The sequence below is a fragment of the Monodelphis domestica genome, chromosome 5 (assembly GCF_027887165.1).
Source record: "Monodelphis domestica isolate mMonDom1 chromosome 5, mMonDom1.pri, whole genome shotgun sequence".
In the NCBI taxonomy this organism is placed as follows: Eukaryota; Metazoa; Chordata; class Mammalia; order Didelphimorphia; family Didelphidae; genus Monodelphis; species Monodelphis domestica.
In genome coordinates this window covers 202,310,069-202,335,632 of record NC_077231.1, presented here as the reverse complement: position 1 = coordinate 202,335,632, position 25,564 = coordinate 202,310,069, and the positions used below count along the sequence as shown (strand labels likewise).

At 38.6% G+C, this 25,564-nt stretch overlaps 1 protein-coding gene across 5 annotated transcripts in view; it reads right to left on the bottom strand.

The window, feature by feature from the left end:
- Positions 1–15,576, bottom strand: part of KLHDC10 (kelch domain containing 10) — a 68,028-nt gene extending 52,452 nt beyond the window's left edge. For 2 of the 5 annotated variants that reach the window (XM_007504307.3, XM_007504309.3), the window contains exon 1: positions 15,425–15,573. In XM_007504307.3, coding sequence (XP_007504369.1) covers positions 15,425–15,440 — 16 coding nt within the window. In that variant the 5' untranslated portion in view covers positions 15,441–15,573. Of the gene's footprint in view, positions 1–2,592; positions 2,870–15,283 lie in introns of those variants that run through there. The other 3 variants (XM_001366932.5, XM_007504306.3, XM_007504308.3) reach the window with 3 other exon arrangements.
- Positions 15,577–25,564: the final 9,988 nt, after the last annotated feature.

Sequence of the window (25,564 nt, the reverse complement as noted above, 5' to 3'; positions counted from 1 at the left end):
AATAATCAAAAGTGAATGTTGAGAAATTACAAAGTATAATGCAGACAAAGAAAGATATATGAGAAAATACTTCCTCTCATTCCTCTGCAGAAGTGGGAGATCTCTGGTGTAAAACATTTTATATATTTTCAGATTTGTTCAACGAACGTATCATCCAGTTTTGCTAATTTTTTGTTCTTTAAAAAAAATTATTTGTTATAAAGGATATCTCTGCAAGAGAGGAAAAGGATACACAGAGAAATTTTGGCAATATGATAAAAGCAGAAATTCATTTATTTTATTACAGCATCTTTCAAGACTAAGAAATACAATGTATATGACTGTACCTAGAAAATAATTTTTACAGAAATAAAAGACCTAAGTAAATTTAATGAGTTCATGACTACACTGTGATAATAAGTAAAAATTACAGTATTTCCCTAACTATTCAGTGTATTTAGAGAAAAATTACCAAAGGACTGGTTTATGGAATTGGACAAAATTAATTTGGAGAAAATAAAGAAAAAGGCTATCAAGGGATTTTTAAAGGTAGACTACCTAGGATAGAGATTGGCTATATGTGCTATAAAGTAGGAATTCTAAAATCTGATAATGGACATTAAAATAGAAAAATAAAACAAGAATAACCTAAGCAAGAACTACAAACAAGTGCACAAAGCAACTTAATGTTCAAAAACTATATTCAGGAAAGGGATTCTATTCAACAAGATTTGCTAAGAAAACTAAAAAAGCAGTCTGATAAAAAATAGCATCATATACCTTCTATTCCAATAAATTCTAAACAGATAAATTATTTCATTATGAAAAGTCACCTCATAAAATTAGAGAAAAGATGCTTTACATAATTATGGCTATAAAGAGAAAGGAATAATTGAATAAGAATTAAAGACAAAAAAGATCAAAACTGACATGCTTAACTATATAAAATGCTTCAGTTTTAACCCCTAAAATAAATGCAGCCAGAAGCAGAAGATGCTGCTTGAGAAAAAAATCTGCATTAAACACTCTAATAAGTCTAACATCCAAAATCCTTGAGGGTACTAGGACAAAAATCTAAGATTAAGAGCCATTTCATTTTGCAAAGTGCTCAAAAATATGAATTTTAATGAAAAAATTTATTTTACAATAGCTTTTAAATAATAAGAATAATGCTTTCTTCCTATAAAAAACAGCAGCGCTCATATTCCTATGGTTCCTATAGAACTTCTATATCTTCCCTAAAGAAAATTTACTCCCTGGGAAAATCCCCCTCACAAATCATTACTAAGAACATATTCTACATCTCTGAACCTGGTTCAAATCATAGATAGCTGGTTATTAATGAGTTCCTTAAATATATTCTAATATATAGACTAGGTCACATAAATTAATGTTCCATTGATCTATCAGACTTAGCTGCAGATTCACCATCAGGTTAAGAAATTTACTTTTCTCTGCACTCTCTTTTAAAACTTTTAGAAATGGAGACGTGCAGGATCATCTTTGTATGATACTTCAATGGAAATATTTGGGGAGTTTAGATACTATTCTACAGGAAGTTTCTCTCTCTTCAAGCATGCTGCCATGTTCAATTAGCTAATTCAACTTGTAGTTAATTAATTCAGCTGTACCTCTTTCCAAAAAAATACAAGCAAGAAGAGAATAGGTTCCAATGAACATAGTTCTACAGTCAAAATATTTAACAGATGATATATATAATTAGCAATAAGCAGTTCTAAACCATATGTTCATTGGCATTAACATTTTGTTGGTACCCAAGTCCTGCTTCCAATCAGAGCTATAACTAGCATGTCTGGTAACCTAGGCAAATTCAGTTGAGTATAAGGGGAGAATAGAGAGGAAACCTTGTGATATAAGGTTCTGTCTTATGGGATGGCCCTATCAGCAAAAGGAAGCAGAATAGGTCCAACTGGGGAGTAGCTATCCAGGCCAAGTAGAAAGACCTCAGAATCTCATCTCAATTAGTTGAACTGGGAGAAAACAGACTCTCCTTCAGAAATTCTAGTCCTATATCCACCTTTCAAAGTCTATAACCACACTTCAAAACCAGGTGACAGTGAGCAGGTCAGGGACATTGTGATATAGGAAGACAGGCCCCGAGGTTGTGGTATAAGACAATGAGGTGGAGGTACAAATCCCAAGGAAGAAGCTTGCTTCCCAGATCTCTGCTACCCCACACTCATCCTGAGGCAAATCACATATATAGTCTTCAGCCCAGCTTCTAACTGGGAGATTAGGCTTTGGCAATAACAAAAGCCAGGATGAAATAGCAGAATTCAAAACTATTACAAATTGTATTAATATCTAGGAGTCAATCTAACAAGACATTAAAACTTTTACAATCATAAGACACTCATTTAGAAAATAAATAACTGGAGGAAAAGTGCTGTGGGGTGGGCCAGCCTCCCACAGGGGATGGGGTCTTGGAGGTGGGAAGGTGTCAGGACAATGAAGGATGGGACACAGCTTTCGCTTTCAACTCCCAGCATAGGTTTCACAGGATAAACTGCTCCGCCTTGGCTGAGGCCTGGCTTTATTTTATACCCTAATGATCACACATTTACTTGACACACAGTTTCATTCTCAACATACCTGTTTCCATAGAACCTAACAACAGACACGTAGCCTAAGGAGATAGTCAATGAAACATTGTTGCTATAGATGAATGACATAAACAGGGTGATCTAGAGGTTAGTTCTCCCTGACCTAAGGAGAATCATTGTTAATTTTGGTCAGCTTTCACAATCAATCACAATTACTTAGGAGATGGATAACAAAACATTTTGTAGCTAGGTACAAGGTTAGAAAGCAATTTAATGACAGATCAAATTGGGGGCTTTCCTCAATTTACAAGTTCTATTTTTCTTATGTTACTTTAAATCACCTAGCAATGTTGCTTGGTTTCTGTCTATAAATAGAATTCAGTGGAATGTCTTGAAGGTAACTGATGTTCTTGGTTTGTCTGGTTTGTAATGGGAATGAATGTAACTCTGTGGAGAAGGAAAGGAGGGGGGCAATGGGTAGTGATCTCTAGGTTTTAATTCTGTGAATGTAATCTTTTAGGGTAATAGTCTGGGGGGATTAAAGTGGGATACATGTGTATTAACCCTCTAAGTCTGCTCTCATATTATTTCTCCTGTATTGGGAACAATAATCATAGCAATTCCATTAGAGAGAGAAGTCACACAGAGAGGGGTTCCGTGTTTGCCTTATTTATCCAGAAAGTCGTTTTGCAACTCTGGAACTCACATGTGACCATGTCAGACAGCATGGGCTTGATGGCTTCCAACAGAAAAGTCACAGCAATATAATAAAAATGATGACATTAACTTACAGATTTAGTATTATATCAATCAAACCAATAAGGTATTAATACATTAGAGGGCTAAACAAAACAGTAACAAAATTCACTTGAAAGAAGTAACAGATTAGAGTCTCAAAGGAAATAATAAAACTAGAGGAATGAAGTAGAGACTTCAAACCTCCTAATATGTTATAAAATAGTAATCTAAAACTATTTGATAATAGTTTTGTTTTGTTTTTAACCATAAAAGTAAACTAACAAGTGATTGTGGACAAGTTACTTAACCCCCGTTGCCTAGCCCTTACCATTGTTCTTCTGCCTTAGAATCAACCATCATTTTTGATACACCTTACTACCACCACAACCAATGAGTCCTCTATTGTAATAACAACAAAAAAGTTAAGCTAAACCTACATATATGTCCAATTGTGTGGGCATCATTACATGCTTATAATCTTTTCCCCATGTCTCTTAAATATCTGTTGAATTGAAACACTAAAAGTCAAAGGAAGATTTTCCCTAATGGTTAAACAGTCAAAGGATATAAATGAACAGTCCTCAAAAAAAGAACTAGTAAAGTTGACAAAAGATGAGAATAATCTATGTTGGAGAGAAAGCAGAAAGATAGGCACACAACTCCAAGGGATCACTTTCAAAGGGAACAGACCACTATGTACAAAAATATTTATAATAGATATTTTTATAGTAGCCAAAAATTGAAAACTAAGGAAGTGTCTATCTTTGAATAACACAGTACATTAATTTATGGCTGCCCTCAAGAGTTCCACCTCACTGCTGATTAGCATGAAAACCTGCTCTCAGGTGTAGTTATAATGCCAGACTGGAACATCCAAACAGATTTAAGCCTACTGCAAACTCAAATAATCCATTGGCTTCAGCATTCCCAATAGCTGAGATTATAGGTGCAAATCACCAAACCCAGGATGACACATGAGCATTATTATACTGTAAGGAATTACAAAAGAGTTGGTTTCATAGAAACCTGAAGACTGATGTAAAATGAATGAGACCTAAAGAACAGCTAATACCATAACCACAACACTATAAAGAGCAGCAACTTTGAAAGACTTAAGGACTCTGATTAATGCAATGACCAAACACAATTCCAAGGGGCTGGGGATAAAATCACCTGACAGAAATGTGATGAACTCAAGGTGCAAAATGAAACATATTGTTGGACTCTGTCAGTATGGGAATTTGTCTTGTTTGACTATGCATAATTCTTAGAAATTTTTTCTTTTATTCCTTAACCTCCCCACCCCCCACCCCCAAAGAATGGAGGTGTGGAGAGATCCTAGGAATAACCAGACATTTTAGAAAAAAAGATCTAGATTGAGGCTAATTCCCTAGTCAAAATCTTTAGCCTTTTTCACCCCCTCAGATTAAAACTGCAACTTTCTAGGTGGTTGGACTTAGACTGAAGGAACTATTACCTGGTTCTAATGCTTTGTATAATACATGTTAGCAAAGAAAGGGTGGGAAGTTGCTACTGAATAGTATTGTTGCTATAGTAGAAAATTCTTGGTTTCAATTTTCCTTTAAAAACTCAACAGTAGAAATTGTATCTGCCTCACCTATCAGGCACATAAATGATGAGAAATAAGACAAAGGCAGCTAGTAAATAGAATGGACTTGAATTCAGGAAGATCTAAATTTAAAAACTGACATAGTAGCAACAACTTTGTTTTTTTCATCTGTGAAATGTGGATAATTATAGCATCTACTTCATAGGTGTGGGTTGAAGCAATAAACTCCTCTTCTTCCAGTTAAACTAGTTTTTTCTTAAAAGTTATTAAGACCTTCCTCAAGAAGGGCTCAGGCTGAGTACAAAGCAGCCCTGAGGATTGAGGGAGAGGCTTTTAGAGGTCTGACTAGTAGAACAAGATGAGAAATGCAAGAAAGGGAATTTCTCTCAGTTAAATCAACCTAGGTGTCCTCAATGCCTATTTTTGTTGGAATCATTCTCCTGCTATAAACAAATAAATCTCCTTTAGTTAGCTGTCAAATTACCCAGTCTTAATATGTTTCAATTTTGAACCTAAACTGCTAAGGGACTGAGTCAGGCCCAACCCCAAACAATTGCATAATCTAGCAGGATTAGAACAGTTGTCTACCAGCAGTTGGGTTCGGGCAGGGCAGAGAAAGGAGAGCCTGGATTATTATCTTCCTGTTTACAGTGATGCTCTTGGTGATGTCTCTGGTGATTACTTACTGTGAGGCACTCCTTACTCCTAGGACATTACAGAGTAAACTGACTTGCTGAATAGCAAAAAGAAAATAATGTAGGTATGGTCTATGTTCTAAAGAAAAATACTTTCAAGATAAGTGGAATAAACTGTATTTTTAGGCCATGCATATCTGTTGAAATTTCAAGTTTGGCTTGAACTTGACTCCTGTGGAATTATGCCTAGAAGTTCTTAGGAAATTGAAAAGATGTACAGAAATGAGAAAAATCACCATATTTTGAAGTTAGAAGGGACTATAGAGACCAAAAGGAAAAACTTAGACCTCCAACAAGGGAAATGCACTAATTCCCAAGTAAATCTATAATAATTAGGCAAATTTTCCTTACAGCAAACCTAAAGGATTCTTTGCTAGTTCAACCCACTGTTCTTACTTAGTAGTGTGCTTTTTTTTTTTTAAACCCTTACCTTCCGTCTTGGAGTCAATACTGTGTATTGGCTCCAAGGCAGAAGAGTGGTAAGGGCTAGCCAATGGGAGTCAAGTGACTTGCCCAGGTCACACAGCTGAGAAGTGTCTGAGGCCAGATTTGAACCTAGGGCTTCCCATCTCTAGGCCTGGCTCTCAATCCACTGAGCTACCCAGCTGCCCCCCGTAGTGTGCCTTTTGAAGCCAGACAAAAAAGTTAATTACTCTTCCACAAGACTCTTCATAAGACTGAAGTCAAGAAAAGTTATGTAATAAAAAACTTTTAGAATTAGGAAGGGTCTTTGACATCTAACTCCATTCATTTTAGAAATGAGATCCAGAGAAGGTATCGCCACTCCAGTCTATCCTCCCACAAGCTACCAATGATATTCCTCAAGCAAAGGACCGATCATCTTTCCAATGGTTCCTTTTTATCTTTGAAAGCTCATTAAAATTTGGGTCCTTACCCTTCGACCCAGCCATAGCACTGCTGGGTCTGTACCCCAAAGAGATAATGGACACAAAGACTTGTACAAAAATATTCATAGCTGCGCTCTTTGTGGTGGCCCAAAACTGGAAAACGAGGGGATGCCCATCAATTGGGGAATGGCTGAACAAACTGTGGTATATGTTGGTGATGGAATACTATTGTGCTCAAAGGAATAATAAAGTGGAGAAGTTCCATGGAGACTGGAACAACCTCCAGGAAGTGATGCAGAGCGAGAGGAGCAGAACCAGGAGAACATTGTACACAGAGACTAATACACTGTGGTATCATCGAACGTAATGGACTTCTCCATTAATGGCGGTGTAATGTCCCTGAACAACTTTCAGGGATCCAGGAGAAAAAAAAACACCATTCATAAGCAAAGGATAAACTATGGGAGTGGAAACACCGAGAAAAAGCAACTGCCTGAATACAGAGGTTGAGGGGACATGACAGAGGATAGACTTTAAATGAACACTCTAATGCAAATACTATCAACAAAGCAATGGGTTCAAATCAAGAAAACATCTAATGCCCAGTGGACTTACGCGTCGGCTATGGGGGGGTGGGGGGGAGGAAAAGAAAATGATCTATGTCTTTAACGAATAATGCTTGGAAATGATCAAATAAAATATATTTAAAAAAAAAAATTTGGGTCCTTTCCTATCTTTCTAGTTTTATATCTTACTCCCACCTCTCCATTAGACTCCTCATTCTTCATTCCATCTCCTGATTCAGTGCATTTTCACTGACTGCCACCCATGTCTAGAAAGTTTTCCCTCTCCATCACTGCCTCCTGGCTTCCTTGGAGTCTTCCTACTCTCTACAAGAAATCCTTCTCAGTCCCCTTTTTTTATTGCTAGTACCTTCCCTCTCAGACTACTTCTAACTTGCTTGTATGTATCTTGTCAGTACATAGTTGTTTCCATATTGAAGCTCCCATTAGAATATGAGTTCCCTAAGGGAAAGAACTGTCTTTGTCTTTCTCTATATCCTCAGTGCTTAGCATAGTGCCTGATACATGGTAAGACCTTAATAAATACTTGCTAACCAGAACTTGTCCAAGACCACATAGGTTAATTAGTGTTCAAAACTAGAACAAGAACCTAGGGAGCAAGACTCCTAGATTCCAAAGTTCTTTCAATAGACTTAAAATTTGCATCTGAGTATCTTGGTTTTGTATCTTTGGGCCTTCTCCTTGTTTATAACATGTCCTTTGTAATTTAAAAAAAAAATTTTTTTTAACCCAAAACTTGGAAACCCTAAAAAAGTCTTGATTGCTTAAAGGAGAATATTGAGTTAGTGAACTAAATTTTATTTCAGTCCCAAAAGAGCTGAGTTATGACAACAATCATGCTACAAGAATAATAAACTATGAGGGGGAAGTCATAGTGTATTTAGAAAGAACACTGGATATTGAATTCCAGCATTCCCATTTTACTACTCTGATAAAGACACAAATCTCTCTGGGCCTGTTTTTCTCAAAATCTTTAAAATGAGGAGAGTATACTGGATGAATTAACAACCCTTGCAGCTCTAAATCTATGGAACCTGTGAACCTAAAGCATATTTAAACAGATTTTAAGGCTGAACTCAAATAAAACAATGTTTATCTCTCAGATAAAATTACTTACCATCTCAGGGAGGGGGAAGGAAAAGAGAGGGAGACAATTTAGATCTTATAATTTCAGGAAAATACATGAAATTGGGAAAATAAAATATTAAATTTTTTAAATGTTTATTTCATGCTTAGTGAAAATAATTTCCTGAATGATGATTCATGGTTATCTATATGTAAAAGATAATATTACTTGTAGAAAGCTACACAAAAGTTAAGTGTTTTCACTTTATTAGTTCTTCACTATCTAAAATAAATGTCAATCATACAAACAAAATAGTAGATTTTAATTACCAATCACCTAGATCCCAGGGTCCCCAACTCTATCCCCAAGCTTAAGTGATGAAATTCTGTAGGCTCAAGTCGTCTGTGTACTTTCATATACCCCTAAAAGGTCCGTGAATCTTGAATTCTATTGTCCCAACTCCTAGTGCCATGTTTCCTGGGTGCCAGAGGGTTATGGTAAAAAATTTCAAACCAGAAGGCTATAGATCTAGAAAAGAGGATTGACATCTGAGGATTGCTTCTACATTCCCAGTTTTTCTTAATCTTGGGAAAGAAGAATGGGAGAGCAAAGAAGAGGGGCTAAATGAGAGACTCTACTCTCTAGATACTCAAAAAAATGACTAAGATTCACCATAAGGGCTAGCTGTGGGCTAATTTTAGTGAAAGAACACCAGACTGCACTCACTAAAACTGAAATACAAAAGATTAGTAATGGCCAATGTGTAAAACTAACATGCAAATTCATGAAGTATTCTATATTTCTCTAATAAAAATGATAATAGTACTGAAATTAATTTACTTATTCAGTGCAGAACATTTTATAGAAAAAAAATTTAATTCATTTGTAGGAATAAAAACATCAAGAATATCAAAGGAAATAATGAAAAAGTGGGAAGAAGGATTAAAATATACTCAATACAAAGAAAAAATTCTCAAAACAATTTGGTACCGATTAAAAAAGAGCAACCAATTAGTAAAAGAGATTAAGTATACAACATACAGAAGCAAACGAACCTAATAAGCTTGTGCTCAATTAAATACAAAGACTCCAGCTACTGGGTAGGGCCTCATTATTTCATGAAAATTGGGCAACAGTCTGGCAGAAATTATATTTAAACCAACATCTCCTACTATATACAAGGCTTAGTTTCAAATGGATATGTGACATAGATATAAAAAGTCATATCATAAACATATTAGAGGAAGAAGAAATTACCTTTCAAATATGTGAATAGAGGAAGGAAATTATGAACTAACGAGATAGAGAGGATCACAGAAGACAAAATGGGTCATTTTGATTACATAAAATTAAAAACTTTTTTACACAAATGACTCAAAAATAGATAAAATTAGAAAGAGAGCCAGGTCTGGAATCAGGAGATCCTAGGTTCAAATCTGGCCTTAGACACCTCCTAGCTGTGTGACCCTGGACAAGTCACTTTAACCCCCAATATCTAGCCCTTACTGCTCTTCTGCTTCAGAACCTATACTTAGTATCTATTCTAAGATAAGCGTTTTAAAAATAAAATAAAATAGAATAGAATAAAATTAGAAGGGAACTAGTGAACTGGTTTGCAGCAACTTTCTCTGATTAAGGTCCCATTTCTTAGCTACATACAATACTGATTCAATATATAAGATTAAGAGCCAATTTATAATACCATGATTAAATAAATGGTTTAAGGATATCAAAAGGAAGTTCTCAAGAAAATAAAAATACTATCAATAACCGTATTTTCAAAAAAGTTCTAAATCACTAAGAATTAGAGAAATGCAAATTTCTCTAAGCAACTCTGAAGTTCCATCTCAAGTCCCTCAGATAGGCAAATGGGACCAAAAAAGAATATGACAAAAGTCAGTGGGGGCTAAAAGAAGAAAACAAGAACTGGTGCACTGCTTGTGGAACCATTAATTAGTCTGATCATTATGGAAAGCAAATTGAAATTATGTTTCAAAAAGTTACTAAACTGTGTATTCCCTTTGACCCAGTGTTACCACTAGCCTGAAGAGATCAAAGAAAGAGGAAAAGGTCCTTCTTTTAGAAAAACATTTTCATAGTGGCAAAGAACTGGAAACAAAGGAAGGGCATATAGAATGGGGAACAGATGAGCAAATTTACTGTCATGAACATAATGGAATGACACCATGCTATGAAGAAATGACAAAGTGTTAAAGATACCTGAGAAGGCTTGTTTGAATTACTACAGAAAGAAGTGAATAGAACCAGAACAATTTATACTATAACATCAATACTGCAGAAATAATTCTAAAAAGACTTAAAAAACTTTGATCAATATAACAATAAACATGATTCTAAAGAACTAATGATAAAGACTGCTGCCAATCTAAAATATGCAGAATAAGAAATAAATTTTTTGGGATGTGGCCACTGTGGAAATTTGTACGACTAAATTTCCGTGATACAAGTGTTTTGTATTAATTTTTTTCTTTCTTTTTAGATCGGAGGAAGAGGGAAGAAATAAACAGCTGATTTTTTTTAAGTTAGTTTTTGTAATTTTAAAGCAAGGCTTCAGTCTCTCCTCAATACTAGTCCCACCCACCCCCCAAAAAAAACCCAGCAATCTTCCTTTTTGTTCCATAAGGAGAAACCAAAGATTTAAAATACAAACAGCTAAACAAATTCTAACACATTGGTGTATATGACAGCTAATAATAGCATCTGCTATATAACAGGCACTGGGATAAGCACTTTTTAAATATTATCTCACTTGGTCCTCACAGCAAAGCTGAGAGGCAGATGCCATTGTTATCATCATTTTACAGATAAGGAAACTGAGACAAATAGAAGTGACCTGCCCTGAGTCATATAGCCAGTAAGTATATGAGTCTACATTTGAAGTCAGGTCTTTCTGATAAAGGCCTACTGCAAAATGAGGAGCTGCATAAAAATGATCTCTGGGGTCTTTCCCAACTCTTAAATATATGATCTGAGGCTGAATTTGGACTCTGGTCTTCCTGTCTAGGCTCATGATCTATCTACTGAACTACCTGGAAGTCTCCTAAATGAGTTCAAGTTTAAAATTCAGCTTTTTCTCTTTTGACTAGAAAGGTGTTAAGGACCCAAAGTGCCAGGGAAAAAAACTAGTAGAAAGCCTAGAAGGGGAAAGATACTACCAAGGGTAAAAAGTAAACTCCAAGTGCATAACAAAAACAAGGAAGACTTGGAAGTCTTTTTTTACTTCAGTTTTTCCCTATCTGCATCTTTTGGGAACAAATATAAGTTATGCCAAAGGTACTTCACATTCTGAAAGCTGTAACACCTAGAACCTTTGAGGGAACCACCACTGTTGCTGACTGACTAGTCTGAAGAGCACAAGATAGGGAGTAACATATAAGATTGGCAAAGTAGGTTGGGATCTACTAAATAAAGCAGTTTATATGCAACCCTAGTGGTAAAACGTAATTTCCTAAGAAGGACAGTGAAATGGTCAAAATTGCATTTTAGGAAAAAACACTTTGGTGTGTTGAGGACTTACTGAAATGGGGAGCCACTTGAGGCAAGGAGACAACAGGAAACTACTGTAATACTTCTGGCAGGAAGATGTGAATTACAGCAATGATGATATGAGTAAAAGAAATGGATGCAACAAAGTAAAAATGACAAAATTTGTAAACTGACTTGATATGCAAGGTAAGGAAAAGTGAGAAATCAAGGATTGCTGCAAAGTAAATTTGGATGATTGGAAGGATGGTGGTGTCCTTACCAAAAAATGGGGAAGTTAGGGAAGAATATGGTTTTGAAGGAGAAAAGATAAGAACAGTTTTAGATATGCTGAGTTGGAGATTCAATTTGATATATTCAGTGGTAACTGGAAATGCATGAGTTCAGGAGAAAAACTAGGGCTAGATATATATATGAAGGCTGTATAATTCTATCCCAATCTTTAAATCCCATAATACATCAAACTACAGTTAATTATCCTGGTTTAAAATGTAAACAAAAGGGGGCGGAGTCAAGATGGCAGCTTAGCAAGCAGCAAAAGTTCAGACCTCGCGGAAGACCCTTCCTTACCGATACAGACTGAATGCTCCTAGAGCACCGAAATTCAATCTGAACAACAGGACAGAAGCGGGGAACCCTCCTTCTGGACTCACATCAAAAGGTATGCCCCCCCAAAAGCCAGAATCCGAGAATACTCAGGGCTAAGGGGAAGACAGAGCAAAGGTCCCAGGACCCCTCCCCCACAACCCAGAGCGCTGAGCCCCCAGCAGCAGCAGCGGGAACCTCTGAGCAGGCAAAGGTGCTGGTTTAGAGGGTCTACCTTGGGAGCATCGGGGCGCCGGGCTCGGAGCATCCAGCTTGGACTGCGGGGAGGAAGCCAGGGAGAAATGGGCCATGGCTGGGTCCCTCCATCGGGCTCCAGTCTCACCCTTGCCTGGGGCACATCCAGACCAATCCAGTTGAACAAATCCCATCAGAACTCCTCAGAGTTTAGGGAGGTGGGCAAAGGCACTTGCGGACAGCCGAGAAGCAGCTGGAGAGAACTGGAGAGAGCCTGGGAGGCCCAGCCTTCCAGGAGTCTTCAGAGCCTCAGTGTTTCATACCACATACAGCCCAACCCAATTGAACTCAATCTAATCAAAAGCCTCCAGAGGACAGGGAAGGGAAGCTAACATTCCTCCCCTAGAGACTGTACCAAGAGATCTGACAAAGCTCCAAGAGGGGAGACTGACAGCCCCAAAACCAAAACAAAATGAGAGGAGCAAGAGCACAGCCAAATATAGGAAGCAAAGAAGGGGTAAACTTGAGCAAACATCAGAAAAAGAAGAAAGAAATTACAATAGACAGCTTCTGCACAGGTAATGAGCAAAGAGTGAATGAAACAGAGGGGGAGGACCCAGCAAAGAAAAGAAATCCCAGCGAATTGGATACAGGCTTTGGAAGAACTCAAAATGCAATTCAAAACACAATTAAGAGAGGCTGAAGACAATTGGGAAAAGAACTTAAAAACTAAGATAAGTCATCTGGAAACAGAAAATAGTGTCTTGAAAGCCAAAATCAACCAGCTGGAAAATGAGGCAAAGGAGATGAAAGATGAGGCAAAGCAGATGAAAGATGAGGCGAAGAAGATGAAAAATGACCTCCAAAGAAAATCCGACCAAAAGGAAAAGGACAACCAAAAAACTAAGGATGAAATCCAGTCTTTAAGAACCAGAATACAACAACTTGAATCGAGCGACCTCACAAGGCAGCAAGACACTATAAAACAAAACCAAAAGAATGAAAAAATTTAGGAAAATATGAAGCATCTCATTCACAAAACAGAGGATTTAGAAAATCGTTCAAGGAGAGACAATTTAAGAATTATTGGCCTACCAGAAGACCATGACAAAAGAAAAAGCCTGGACATTATACTACAGGAAATTATTAAAGAAAACTGCCCCGAAATCCTTAAAGAAGAGGGAAAAGTGGAGATTGATAGAATCCACAGATCACCTCCTGAACTTAATCCCCAACTGACAATACCCAGGAATGTTATAGCCAAATTCAGGAACTATCAGACCAAAGAAAAGATATTACAAGATGCCAAGAAGAAGTCATTCAGATACCAAGGAACCACAGTGAGGATAACTCAGGATCTGGCTGCATCCACACTGAACAAAAGAAAGGCATGGAATACAATATTCTGGAAAGCAAGGGAACTAGGTCTACAACCAAGAATCAACTACCCAGCAAAACTGACTCTATTCTTACAGGGGAAAGTATGGTCATTCAACAAAATAGAAGAATTTCAAGAATTCGTAAAGAAAAGACCAGACCTGAACAGAAAATTTGATGTCCAAGCACAGAACTCAAGAGAATCATCAAAAGGTAATTAAAAAAGAGGGGAAAAAAGAAAAACAAAAAAAATTTTTTAAGAGACTCAATAAGTTAAAATGATATGTATCCCTATAAGAAAAGAGGTCATTGGCAACTCTTAAAAACTGTTGTTAGTAGCTGGGCAGCAAAAAGAGGTATACTTAGACGGAACAGCAACAAACTGTATAGGATGAAAGGACAAGACAGAAATAGGTATATAGATATATGCATGCAAAAATACATATGCATGAGCATGCATATATATATATATAACTAGAGCTTAAAATAGGTTAATATTAAAAGAAATGGGAAATAAAATGTAAACAAAAGATTTAAAATACCTTGCCAAATTTCCTATTAGTCATTTAATTTGTAAAATACTCAAATGACAATGTAGTAAAACAGTTTTTCACCATGTTTGTAAAATGCTAATAATTAAACTTGTAAAATACAGTGCCTTCAACTACCAATAAACACCTTTAAACTTTATTCACACTTTTGCCTCAATTCAACAAGAACTAGAACCTTACCACTGATTTGCTTGGGATTATTGCATTACATTGTTATCCTGAAAAAAAGGCTAAACGAGTATTGTGTGATACAATATTTAATATTAATAATAAATCACTTAAATCTTTGATAGGATACTCAACTTCCACTGAATCATATCATTTTAAGATGTCTGCAAAAAGAATCCGAAATTCAGCCTAAAAATTAAAAGGCTAAATTCAATGAAACGAAAAATGTAGTGTTTAGGTGGGTTTGTTGATTTGATGGGGTGGTATTTACACTGCATATTGGCCGAATTTGACTAAATCTTAAGTGGGTCTGTAAATGTAAAGTTTCCTTTCTCTTCACCAAACTCACTGACGCTTCGCCTCCTGCCCAGAGGGTATAGTTGGTCCTGGATAATCCTAAAATGCCAATTATTGTAAATGATCCTTTTCTAAGTCTCAACGGAGGGAGGAGAACCTTTGTCCTAACTTCTGAATCCTTTTTGTTAGTCTTCCTTTCCCTCGTTCCAAAACACCTAACCCTCATAAATACATCCCCATCTAGAAGAAGCACTCTTGGAATGTTCTTCTCTTCCTCTCCTTAATGTAGTGTCCTTTATTGAGTGACTTCCCACCACCAAGGCGCCAATGCTTTCTCATTCCCAAGCCCACCCAGCTGGGAAGGAAGGGAGGTGAGGAATAGAAAAGAAAGGAAAAGTAAAATTTCCCCATGATGCCAAGGCCTCCCCTACGCAACAAAACGCCAGCACCTAGTGGAGCCCGTATATCTTGACGCCCCTAGCTCAGAAGGAAGGCGGAGGTGGGGGGGACAATCTCGCCCTCCCAGAGCCCTCTGGCAGCCCCGGCCCGGCCCGAGGCTCACCTGGCAGGTGTGGCGGCCCGCAGAGTTTCACGAAGCGGTTGAGCAGACCCGCTCCGCGGCCCCCACCCCCGCCGCCTCCACCGCCGCCGCCGCCGCCGGCCCCCGCGGTGCCCCCTCCTCGCCGGCGGTTTCCGTCCCAACCTTGGGCCGCCGACATGACGCGTTGTCTCCGCCCGCGAACGGCCCAGCTCCGTCCCGGCAGCTCCTCAGCCGGCAGAGCCGGTGAGGAGTAATCCTTCCTGGACTCCTTCTCCGGGGACTGGGAAGGAACGGAAAGGGAAAGGATGGGGACGGACGAACACCGCCAATGGCCAATAGCCGCCTGCCCCTGCGAAAGCAACCAATAGAAGGCGGCGTTCTTGGCCGGTGGAAAGGGGAGACGTGGTAACCATAGCTATGTCAAGAAAAAAAAAAAGTAGGGGGTTGGTGAGAGGAGGAGAAAGAGACTAGAGCAATCACTCCATAAAATCATCTATCCAGCTAATGTTCCCTGAGGCCCCTGAGAAATCGATCTAAATCGAGCAGGGGAGGAAGAATTCACTGGGAAGGCCAAGCCGAGGCAAAATTGGGAAGGACACCACAGCACACTCCCCATATAATTAAAATGAAAAGTTGTTATTGCAAAGAAACATTTGTTGCTCGTGTTAATCCACCATATTTTCCCGTACTGACTGGTGATAGTGGTGGTATGCCCGGATTAGTAAACAGAAAGCATCATTGGTAGATGATTGAAGTTTAAAAAATAAAAGATGGAAGCACCTAGGTGACTCAGGGGAATGAGAGTGAGCCCTAGAGATGGGAAGCCCTAGGTTCAAATCTGGTCTCAGACTCTTCCTAGCAAGTCACTTAATTCCCATTGCCTAGCCTTTACCACTCTTTTGCCTTGGAACCAGTACACAGTATTGATTCTAAGACGTTAATTGGGAACAAACAGAACTATTAAATAATCGGAAAAACCACACTTTAATTAAGGAAAGGAGTTCAGTGCTTTCCTCAAGGTCTCCACTCAGAGCTGCATGCTTCAAACACAGGTAGAGTTCCAAGACCCTTGTTACTTCAGGTCACTGACCCCTGGGAGAGACAACCAGGCTAGATTGACAACTCGAAGGAACAAAAGAATTTGGGGGACCTATATAACATTTCAGGGGTAGGGAAAGATGATTGATTGACATTTCCATAACTATAAGGAAATAGGAGTGTTCAAACTATACTGACAGGATACATTCAAGCTTGGGAAAGGAATCATAGCAAGAGACTAGGGTATAAGGGAAGGGGCTATTTAGAATGGATACTAAAAGGATGGTCCCTGCCCAGGTGTGGGTCTTCTTGAGAAAGGATCTCTGATACAATGGGTGGGAACTATTTAAGACAAAAAGAGTACTTAGTATTTGCTTAGCCCCACCTAACTGGGATTGTCATTTACCTTAGGGTCCATTATTCAGTTTGAAACTGCTAGCCTGAGATTCTCTTCAAAGTGGAGTCTCATGGGAACAGGGAACAAGGACAAACTTTGCAGTCTCCAATTTACAAGCTAATCCTAAAAAGTGGGCTTCATTAGATCTTACTAGGCTACAAGTTTGGGAGTTTCTAGATTCCACATTGATAGACAGAAGGTAAGGGTTTTTAAAACAATAATAAAAGATATAACTTTTCATTAGAAATACAAAAACCTAGTGGAAGTAGCCCAGTTTGGAAGTTAAAATATACTTGTGAGGAGGACTGCTAGGTAAACATTGCAGAAGTACAGACCTAGGACTCTTTCTCTCCTTACCACCTACTGATATAGACTACCTCAAAAGGCCAAAAAAAAATTCATATGAATAAAGGGACTCTACAATAGGACGCAGCATTGAAAGTACATGGGATTTGGACATTTCCACACTCTAAGGGGGTGAACTAGCTTCCACCAAAACTTGAGCTGATCAACCCTCACCTACCCACCCTCCCCCCCCCCAGAGCCAGTGTGCTAGAATCAGTGAATGAGCAATGGGCACCTCTAGAGCAAGCGAGGGACAACTCTAGGTCCTTGGCAGCTGATTAAGACCACCAAAGACCTACCCCTGAGAGCAGCTAGACCTGAGACCCCAGCAGGCTGAAGAGCACAGACCTTGGGCACCCAAGAGGAGATAGCACAGAGAAGGGCAGTAAACTGTAGAAGTTGCAGAGACTCAAGAGGTGGCCTCAGGCAAAAACCATGCTCCTTAACTCTGTATACAGAGAGCCTGCCCTCCTCACTCAGATTTCTGACTGGAAAGGGAAGGAAAAACCACCATAGTGATGGCAAACAATGCCCAGGAAAAAAAACAACAACTTACCAATACTAAGAAAAAGAAGAAGAAGGCATTGACCCTGGATAATTTTTATGGAGGAAAAACCCAGACTACAGAGGAAATAGAAGAAGAGGACATACAAATAAATGCACCCAAACCTTTTAAAAACTGGAAATTGGCTACAAGCTCTTGAAGAATTTAAATCGGAGCTTGGAAATTTGGAATGATTTTGGCAAGAAAAGTGGGAAATAATTCAAAAAAAGAAAACACCAGTTTAAAGGACAGGAACTCCCAATTGGAGAAACAGCTGGAAGCCATGAAAAGCTGGAAACCGAAAAGGAAAATCAAATTATTATAATGGAAAACCAGTCCTTAAAGACCAGAATTAGGCAATTGGAAGCCAATGGTCTTGCAAAACAGCAAGAATTAATAAAGCAAAGTCAAAAGACTGACAAAATAGAAGAAAACATAAAATATCTCACTGACAAGATGATAGATCAGGAAAACTGGTGTAAGAAAGGAAAGTAGATTCATCATGCTGGAAGACCAACTCAAGAGGGGGAAGGGTAGGAAGGATGGAGAATTCCAGTGAAAGAACTGAGGAGCTGAGAGAATCTAAGCAGTTAACTCACTTCTCTTTGGGGAGCCCTCCAGAGAGGTTGAGCTGAGAGAACCTCTGAGACTTGATCATCCTTCTGTGAATCCAGACCCCCTGAATCCAGTAGAAGACAACAGGATTGGATAGGACTTTGATATAAAGCTATCCATCCCAGGAAGATTCCCTCCCTCCTTCTAAAGTAGTCCTTGAACTTCATATCATAATTAGGACAGTTAGAAGTGAGGACAGCTATCACAATTGACCCCAGAGGGTCATGCAAGCAAAGCCTGACCCTGACAGATTGGGGAGAAGGGGTTCAATTGTTAGTCCTTAGGGACCTCCTATTTCCCACTTTCCCATTACCTTATCCCATAATCTCACTTATCCCACCCTTTGTGTGTTCTTCAAGAATGAATAGCTGTTTCTATAGATCAAGTGCCTGCTCACAATATTTAGGGAGAGGGACCTGAAGCTTTCGGGAGGAGAACTATATTTCCTCCCCAAGGAAGAAGAAGCAGTTCAGTCCTGGATTTTATTTCAACCTAGTCTCTCAAGAAATTAGTCTGTGAATCTGAAGACAGCCTGTGTGGATTACTAGGGAAAGAGAGGGGAGAAACAATCTGTCCCCTCTCTTCACCTTTTAGCTCCATTCCATTTCTACCACACTCTAGTCCTGAATTAAGTAAGACTCCATTTCTCACCCTTCCATTATGGTGGCAGCCCAGATTACAAAAAGAATCCATTACCAACAGTCACTCCTGGCAGTTGAAAGAGACTGGGTAGGGCAGCCATCTTAGGGGTACAAAATTCTAAACTATATACAGAGATCTAAGCAGACATCTTAGTTCCTGTAAAGAAGAAAGACTACTACAAATAACTAAGTGAGGGGAAATACAGAAAAAAGAAACAAAATGTTTCAGAAAATTTTATGGACTCTACCGGTGGTAGCCATTTTGGCACACTGGTATTGGTCTATATTTGGCACCATCACTAACATGTTTAATGATATAATAGGGGTTATAGTAAACATCACCATATATTGGGTCTATATAACCATGGAAATATCTACAGTGTGGCCAGCCTTCCCAGCTGTTTATGGTACCATTGTGGTGCTCTGGCAATTATACAGCACCATTAAGAAGGGAATGAAAATGATAATGGACAGAGATTTATCATCAACAACAACATAGATAATAGTCTAGATAAATTCTTTTCCCAAATGGCAACAATTATTGAGATGTTCCAGGAATTCACATTGAAAAAGAATGAGAAACTGGGGAAGGGAAAGGAGCTAGTGACTGGGAATGATACTAAGGATATTGAAAATGGCAAAGAATGGCAAGGACACTGATATACCTATAACAACAGCTTTAACGGTAGGAGTGTGCACTGAAAAAATAATGGTAGAGAAACAAACACTGAGCCCTTGCAGCCTGAGGAAATCCCAGGGACACAAAAGATCATGCCTCTCAGAGATTATGCCAAGGTTACCCCAGACTCAGGCATTCTACATATGAAAATCCATAAATCTTTCAGTATCCAGGATTTTAGGATTCCCTGAAACAGAGAATGCCAAAATTTTGCTCTGAACCATTCAAATATTTGAGTTGAGTTGAAAAGAGCATTTAAGTTATATAAATCCAGTTTCCAAGATATAGAAATCCTGCTCTTAGAATTATTTATCCCCCAGGATCAAGTATAGTTTATTAAGAGAATGAGGAAAGATGATAACCTAATAAGCTGGCTAGAGTTTTACAAGGATTTTTATTTTTCCAGACCCCTTAACATGACATTTTTATTTATTTTTAAATTTTTATTTAATTAGATGATTTAGAATATTTCCCCATGGTTACAAGACTCATGTTCTTTCTCTTCCCTTCCCAACCCCCTTCCTGTATCTGACACATGATTCCACTGGGTTTAACATGTGTTATTGATCAAGACACATTTCCATATTATTAATATTTGCACTAGGGTAATCATTTAGAGTCTACTTTCCCAGTTATAGCCCCATCAACCAATGTGATCAAGCAGATGTTTTTCTTCTGTGTTTCTTTTCCCACAGTTCTTCCTCTGGATGTGGATAGTGTTCTTTCTCATATGTCCCTCCAAATAATTCTGGAAAATTGCATTGCTACTAGTAGAGCAGTCCATTACATTTGACTTTACCACAGTGTATCCGTCTCTGTGTTATAGAGATCATTTTAGGGTTGTGACTTAAGATTTAAACTAATTGGCCACCAGGGAAAAAAATCCCAAATAAAATACCCAAGTCAGTCTGGAAATTTATGGTAATTTTAATTAATATAGAGGGAAGAATTTAAGGAGAAAGAGGGAAGAAGGTATAGGATTTCTCCCACCTGGCCTGTGCCAGGGGAGTTCAAGATCTCTGCCACTAGGTTTCTGAAGAAGATTAGAGACTTCTAAGAGGATAAAGTTGTAAAGTAAAGGAGAAAAACTCAGCCAGAAACTCACCACCAAACCGGACAATAGCTGTAGCTACCCCAAGATGGCGAAAGGTCTAGCACGATGCCACCAATCAACTCTCTGTTGCCAAGGGTTACCAGAGAAAGGAAGTGACGTGAATATATAGACCTTTTGCTCTTGTGTCCCCTCCTCTCAATTTTCACATCTACCAATCACATCAGAGGCTTCTCTCCAGGACTGCCCTTTCTTTAGGTCTCATCTTCTTTGATTAGATTGTATCTTTTGAGTTACTTAACACTTCTTTGTTAAGTTCACCTATTGTTAGTTACTTAACCTTTTTGTGATTAATTTAACCTCTATACTTACTTAACACTTTTTTGTATTAAGAACTTAAAATAGACTTAGCTTAAAGTTCTAAGATCTAAGTAGGATGGAGGAATCTAAATTTCACAGTGTACAATGTTCTCCTGGTTCTGCTCCTCTCACTCTGCATCACTTCCTGGAGGTTGTTCCAGTGTCCATGGAATTCCTCCACTTTATTATTCCTTTTAGCACAATAGTATTCCATCACCAACATATACCACAATTTTTTCAGCCATTTCCCAATGGAAGGGCATCCCCTCATTTTCCAATTTTTGGCCACCGCAAAGAGCACTGCTATGAATATTCTTGTACAAGTCTTTTTCCTTATTATTTCTTTTGGGTACAAACCCAGCAGTGCTTTGGCTGGATCAAAGGGTAGGCAGTCTTTTAGTGCCCTTTGGGCATAGTTCCAAATTGCCTTCCAGAATGCTTGGATCAATTCACAACTCCACCAGCAATGCATTAATGTCCCAATTTTGCCACATCCCCCATTACTTTACTTTCCTGTCATGTTAGCCAACCTGCTAGGTGTGAGGTGATACCTCAGAGTTGTTGTGATTTGCACTTCTCTGATTATAAGAGATTTAGAACATTTTTTTCATTAACATGACATTTCTAAGAAAAGCATGGGAGGATTTGCTAGAAGCAATCAAAAGTTTCTGCAATAGACCTAATGCTTGGGGAAAATTTGATAGACTGAGGCAGGAGCAGAAGGAGCATTCCTCTGCCTATATTGACAGCCTCATGGAAAACACTGAGGTTATATTGGCATACACTCAGGACAGCCAGGAAGCCAACCCCCATATTAAGAGGCAATTTTGAAAAGGATGTGTCCAAAATCTCAAACATTTCTTTAAGCACTTTTGTCTGAATTACGAAGCATTAACCATTCAGGAACTGAGAGAGTCCGTGATGTATTTGCATGAGACCCATACAGAGCAGGAGAAAGAAAAAAAAAGGAATTGAGGCAGAAACTAGAAGAAACGAAAGAATCCCTCAGACAGAAAGAGATAGAGGCAGTCAAAAATCTTGCAACCATTAGGACCTTCCCACCCAAAGACCACAATGTCAAGTCTGGGGGCAAAGAGATAATAGAAAATGCTTTTTATGCCACAGAATGGGACACATAGTGAGATTCTGTCCAATGAAATCAAAATATGAGCAGGGTTACAACAGAGGCTCACAATATCAAGACAGGGCTAGAGGGAACAAGAATTATGGAAGGGAGCAGACATTCTTCCACTTCCTTTTCATTATAGGAAAATGATAAATTTAAGTCATCAGTGGCTGTTAATGTTAAAATTAATTCAGGCTCTTCTTTGGCTGCTAGCTTTGCAGCAGCATCTGCTCAATCATTTCCTCTAGAGACAAGGTCAGTGCCACCTGTGTGGGCAGAGCAATAAACTAAAGCTAGGGCTTCAGGCAGCTGGAGAGCAGAAAGAACTTCATTAATAATTTCTGCATTAGTTATAGATTTCCAGCTGAGGTTAAAAATCCTCTCTGGAGCCATAGCATCCCGACTGAGTGACAAATGCCAAAAGCATATCTAGAATCCGTATAAATTGTTGCCTTTTTATCCTTGGCAATTATACAGGCATGTTTCAGAGCGATGAGTTCTGCACCTTGAGTGCTAATATTAAAGGCAGTGAAGCTGACCACTTAGTGGCAAATTCTGTGACTACAGCAGCTCCAGTGTCACATATGCCATCCCTCATAAAAGTGAAACCATCAGTAAATATGACCAGATCAGGATTGTCTAAGGGAGTGTCCAAAAGATTATCTCAAGGCTTTTCTGCCATGGACACTAGTGTTTCAAAATTGTGTAATGGTTCCCTGAAGTTGGTAAATCTGGAAGCAAGGTGGCAGGGTTAAGAGTGTACAGCATTTCAAGGTAATGTTTTTGCTACTTAACAAGGTTATTTCATACCTTGTAATTCGCTGATCCGAGAATGCCTGTGTTCTATGCCTTAGCATCAATGCTTCTACCTCATGTGGGCACATAATTGTTAATGGGCATCCCAATACTAGATCAACAGTTTTTGTCACTAGTAAGGCTGTAGCAGCTACTCCTCTAAGACATGGTGGTGCTCCTGATGCTACTGGGTCCAGTTGGGCAGAATAATAAGCAATTGGGCTCTGAGAAGGTCCCAAAGTCTGAGTTAAAACTCCTGAAGCTACCCCTCTTCACTCATGCACATACAAAGTAAATGGCTTCTTGTAATCTGGGATGCCTAGAGCAAGAGCAGACAGGATAGCCTGTTTTAGATCTGATAGAGCTGACAGGTGTTCTGGCTCTAATTTAAGTGATTCAGGGACCGAATTCCTTGTTAGTGCTATAAGGGGTTTAGTAATTTCCCCATAGAAAGGAATCCATTGTCTACAAAACCCTGTTGCTCCTAAAATTGCTCTCAACTGTTTCTTAGTGGTGGGAGTACTTAAATTTTGAATATTTTCAATTCATTTGGGAGAAATAGAGAGGGTACCCGTAGTCAGGATGAACCCCAAATATTCTACTTTAGGGAGACACCACTAAACTTTATTCTTCTAGATCTTATACCCTCTTTTGTGTAGTTCCAAAAGAAGGTGTTTACTCTCTTCCTGACATGCTTCTGCGTCTGTTGAAGCCAAGAGTAGATCATCTACATATTTGATTAATTTGCTGTTTTTAAATGTTATATTGCCGTGGTCAGGGTCCAGCCCCACTAGCAATTCCAGGGTTCCCAACTGGTGGCGAATAATCAGTCAAAATAAATAAGACAAAATAAATAACAAATGGAAGACAGCTTAATCATTACGGCCAAGGGACTGCCTTGCATCTCTGAGCTGCTCCACATTCTCAGGCTTGGGATTTATTTTTATATCCATATTCTTGGTATGCAGGAATACAAAATCAAAGAGAGATAATTGGAAAAGTGATACATTAACTTTTTACAAATCACTTGATTAACATTCTATATTTTTGTATTGTGATTACAGACAGAATAAAGATTGCACATAAGATAAATGATTTTTGTCACAGGTGGCTTAATTTTCTCATTACCCTGTGAGAAGTTTTGAGCTTACAAACAATCAAGGAAAATTATGTATTGCTTTTAATAAAATGGAATAATAAATCAGCAGTTCTTAGAAGACAATTCAACAATCATATCATGGAGGCTGAGGGGTCTGGAGTTCTCATATATGGGAATGGAAAAGAAGGCCGAGCACAAGTCCACTACTGTAAAGTATGTAGCTGTGCTAAGAATAGAGGAAATAATCATATTTAAGTTGGAAACTACGGAGTGTCTCTATAACGTGATTGTTCACAGCCCTCAAATCCTGTACAAATCTATAGAGGTGCTTTCCATTGGGCCCCTTTTTTGGTTTTTTAACGGGCAGGATGGGTGAATTGTATTCAGATTTACAAGGAATTATTATTCCCTGGTCAATTTATGAGTTTATTACTGGGGTAATACCCTCAGTTGCCTCTTTTGAGAGGGGATACTTAGGAATAGAGGGAGGTGGGCTAGATTTAGTTTTTATCTACACAGGAATAGCCGACTTAAGTAAGCCTACATCGGAAGAAAATGTCGCCCAAAGAGACTCCAATATATCTACAGGTATTACAAAGGTGGGATGCTCTTTACCCTCCTGACTCTCTGAGAGAAGTACAGGGAGTAATTTTAAAGATTCCTCAGGTACATCCAATGATAAGGAACCATCTGGGGAGCAAGTTATTGTGGCTCTGAGTTTGCATAGAATGTTTCTCCCCAGCAAATTTAAAGGGGAGTCAGGCATCAAAAGGAAGAAATGTTGTAGTTCTAGGGGTGCTACAGAAACCATTCTAGGGGAAAGCTTTTTAACTCTTTGGGGTATCCCTGACACTCCCATTACATTCTCTGAGCCAATGGAATAGCAATGTAAATCAGGTGTATTCTTTGATACAGACCTGGAAGTTCCAGTGTCCAAAAGACAATCATAATAGGTGTTACCCACTTTTAAAGTAACATGGGGCTCATCAGTATAGGGGGGCAGTGGATAGGGACAGTGAGTAGTAGAACATCAGGGTCTGGAAAATCAAAGGTTGTATCCTCTGATTCCTGTGCCCCAGCCCCCCCTCCCAGACACCTTCATCGTATTTGGGAAGTTCCTTGGGCACCCCCCAAAAGGCACCTCCCTGAGGGGCATTAGCACCCTGAGTATTTTTGGATGAGCACCACTTAAGTTATATTGTCATGGAGTCATTTGGTTTGAGTTATCATTTTCCTAATATCTATACCTATAGTTATCATTCCTAAAGTTGTGGTTTCCATTATCATTATTATAGTTATTTCTATAATTATCACTCCTATAGTTATTATTAAACTGCATTTCCTTCTGATTGCCTTGAATAAAGTTCTACACTCTATCATTCTGTGGCCCTTCTTCTCACAGAATTGGCAGGTAATGGATCAATAATTAGATTCCTAGAGAGGGGCAAGTGCCATTGGTTGAGTATCATGCCCTCTTTCCAGTTTAGCAATCTTATCTTTTAAATATGTCAATTGTTTCCCATTTTCCTCCATGGGATCATTATTCTCTTTCTCCTTTTCTTTGTTTCCCTTTGAAACATATAGAGCTGTTTTCAACAATTCTTCAAAGTCC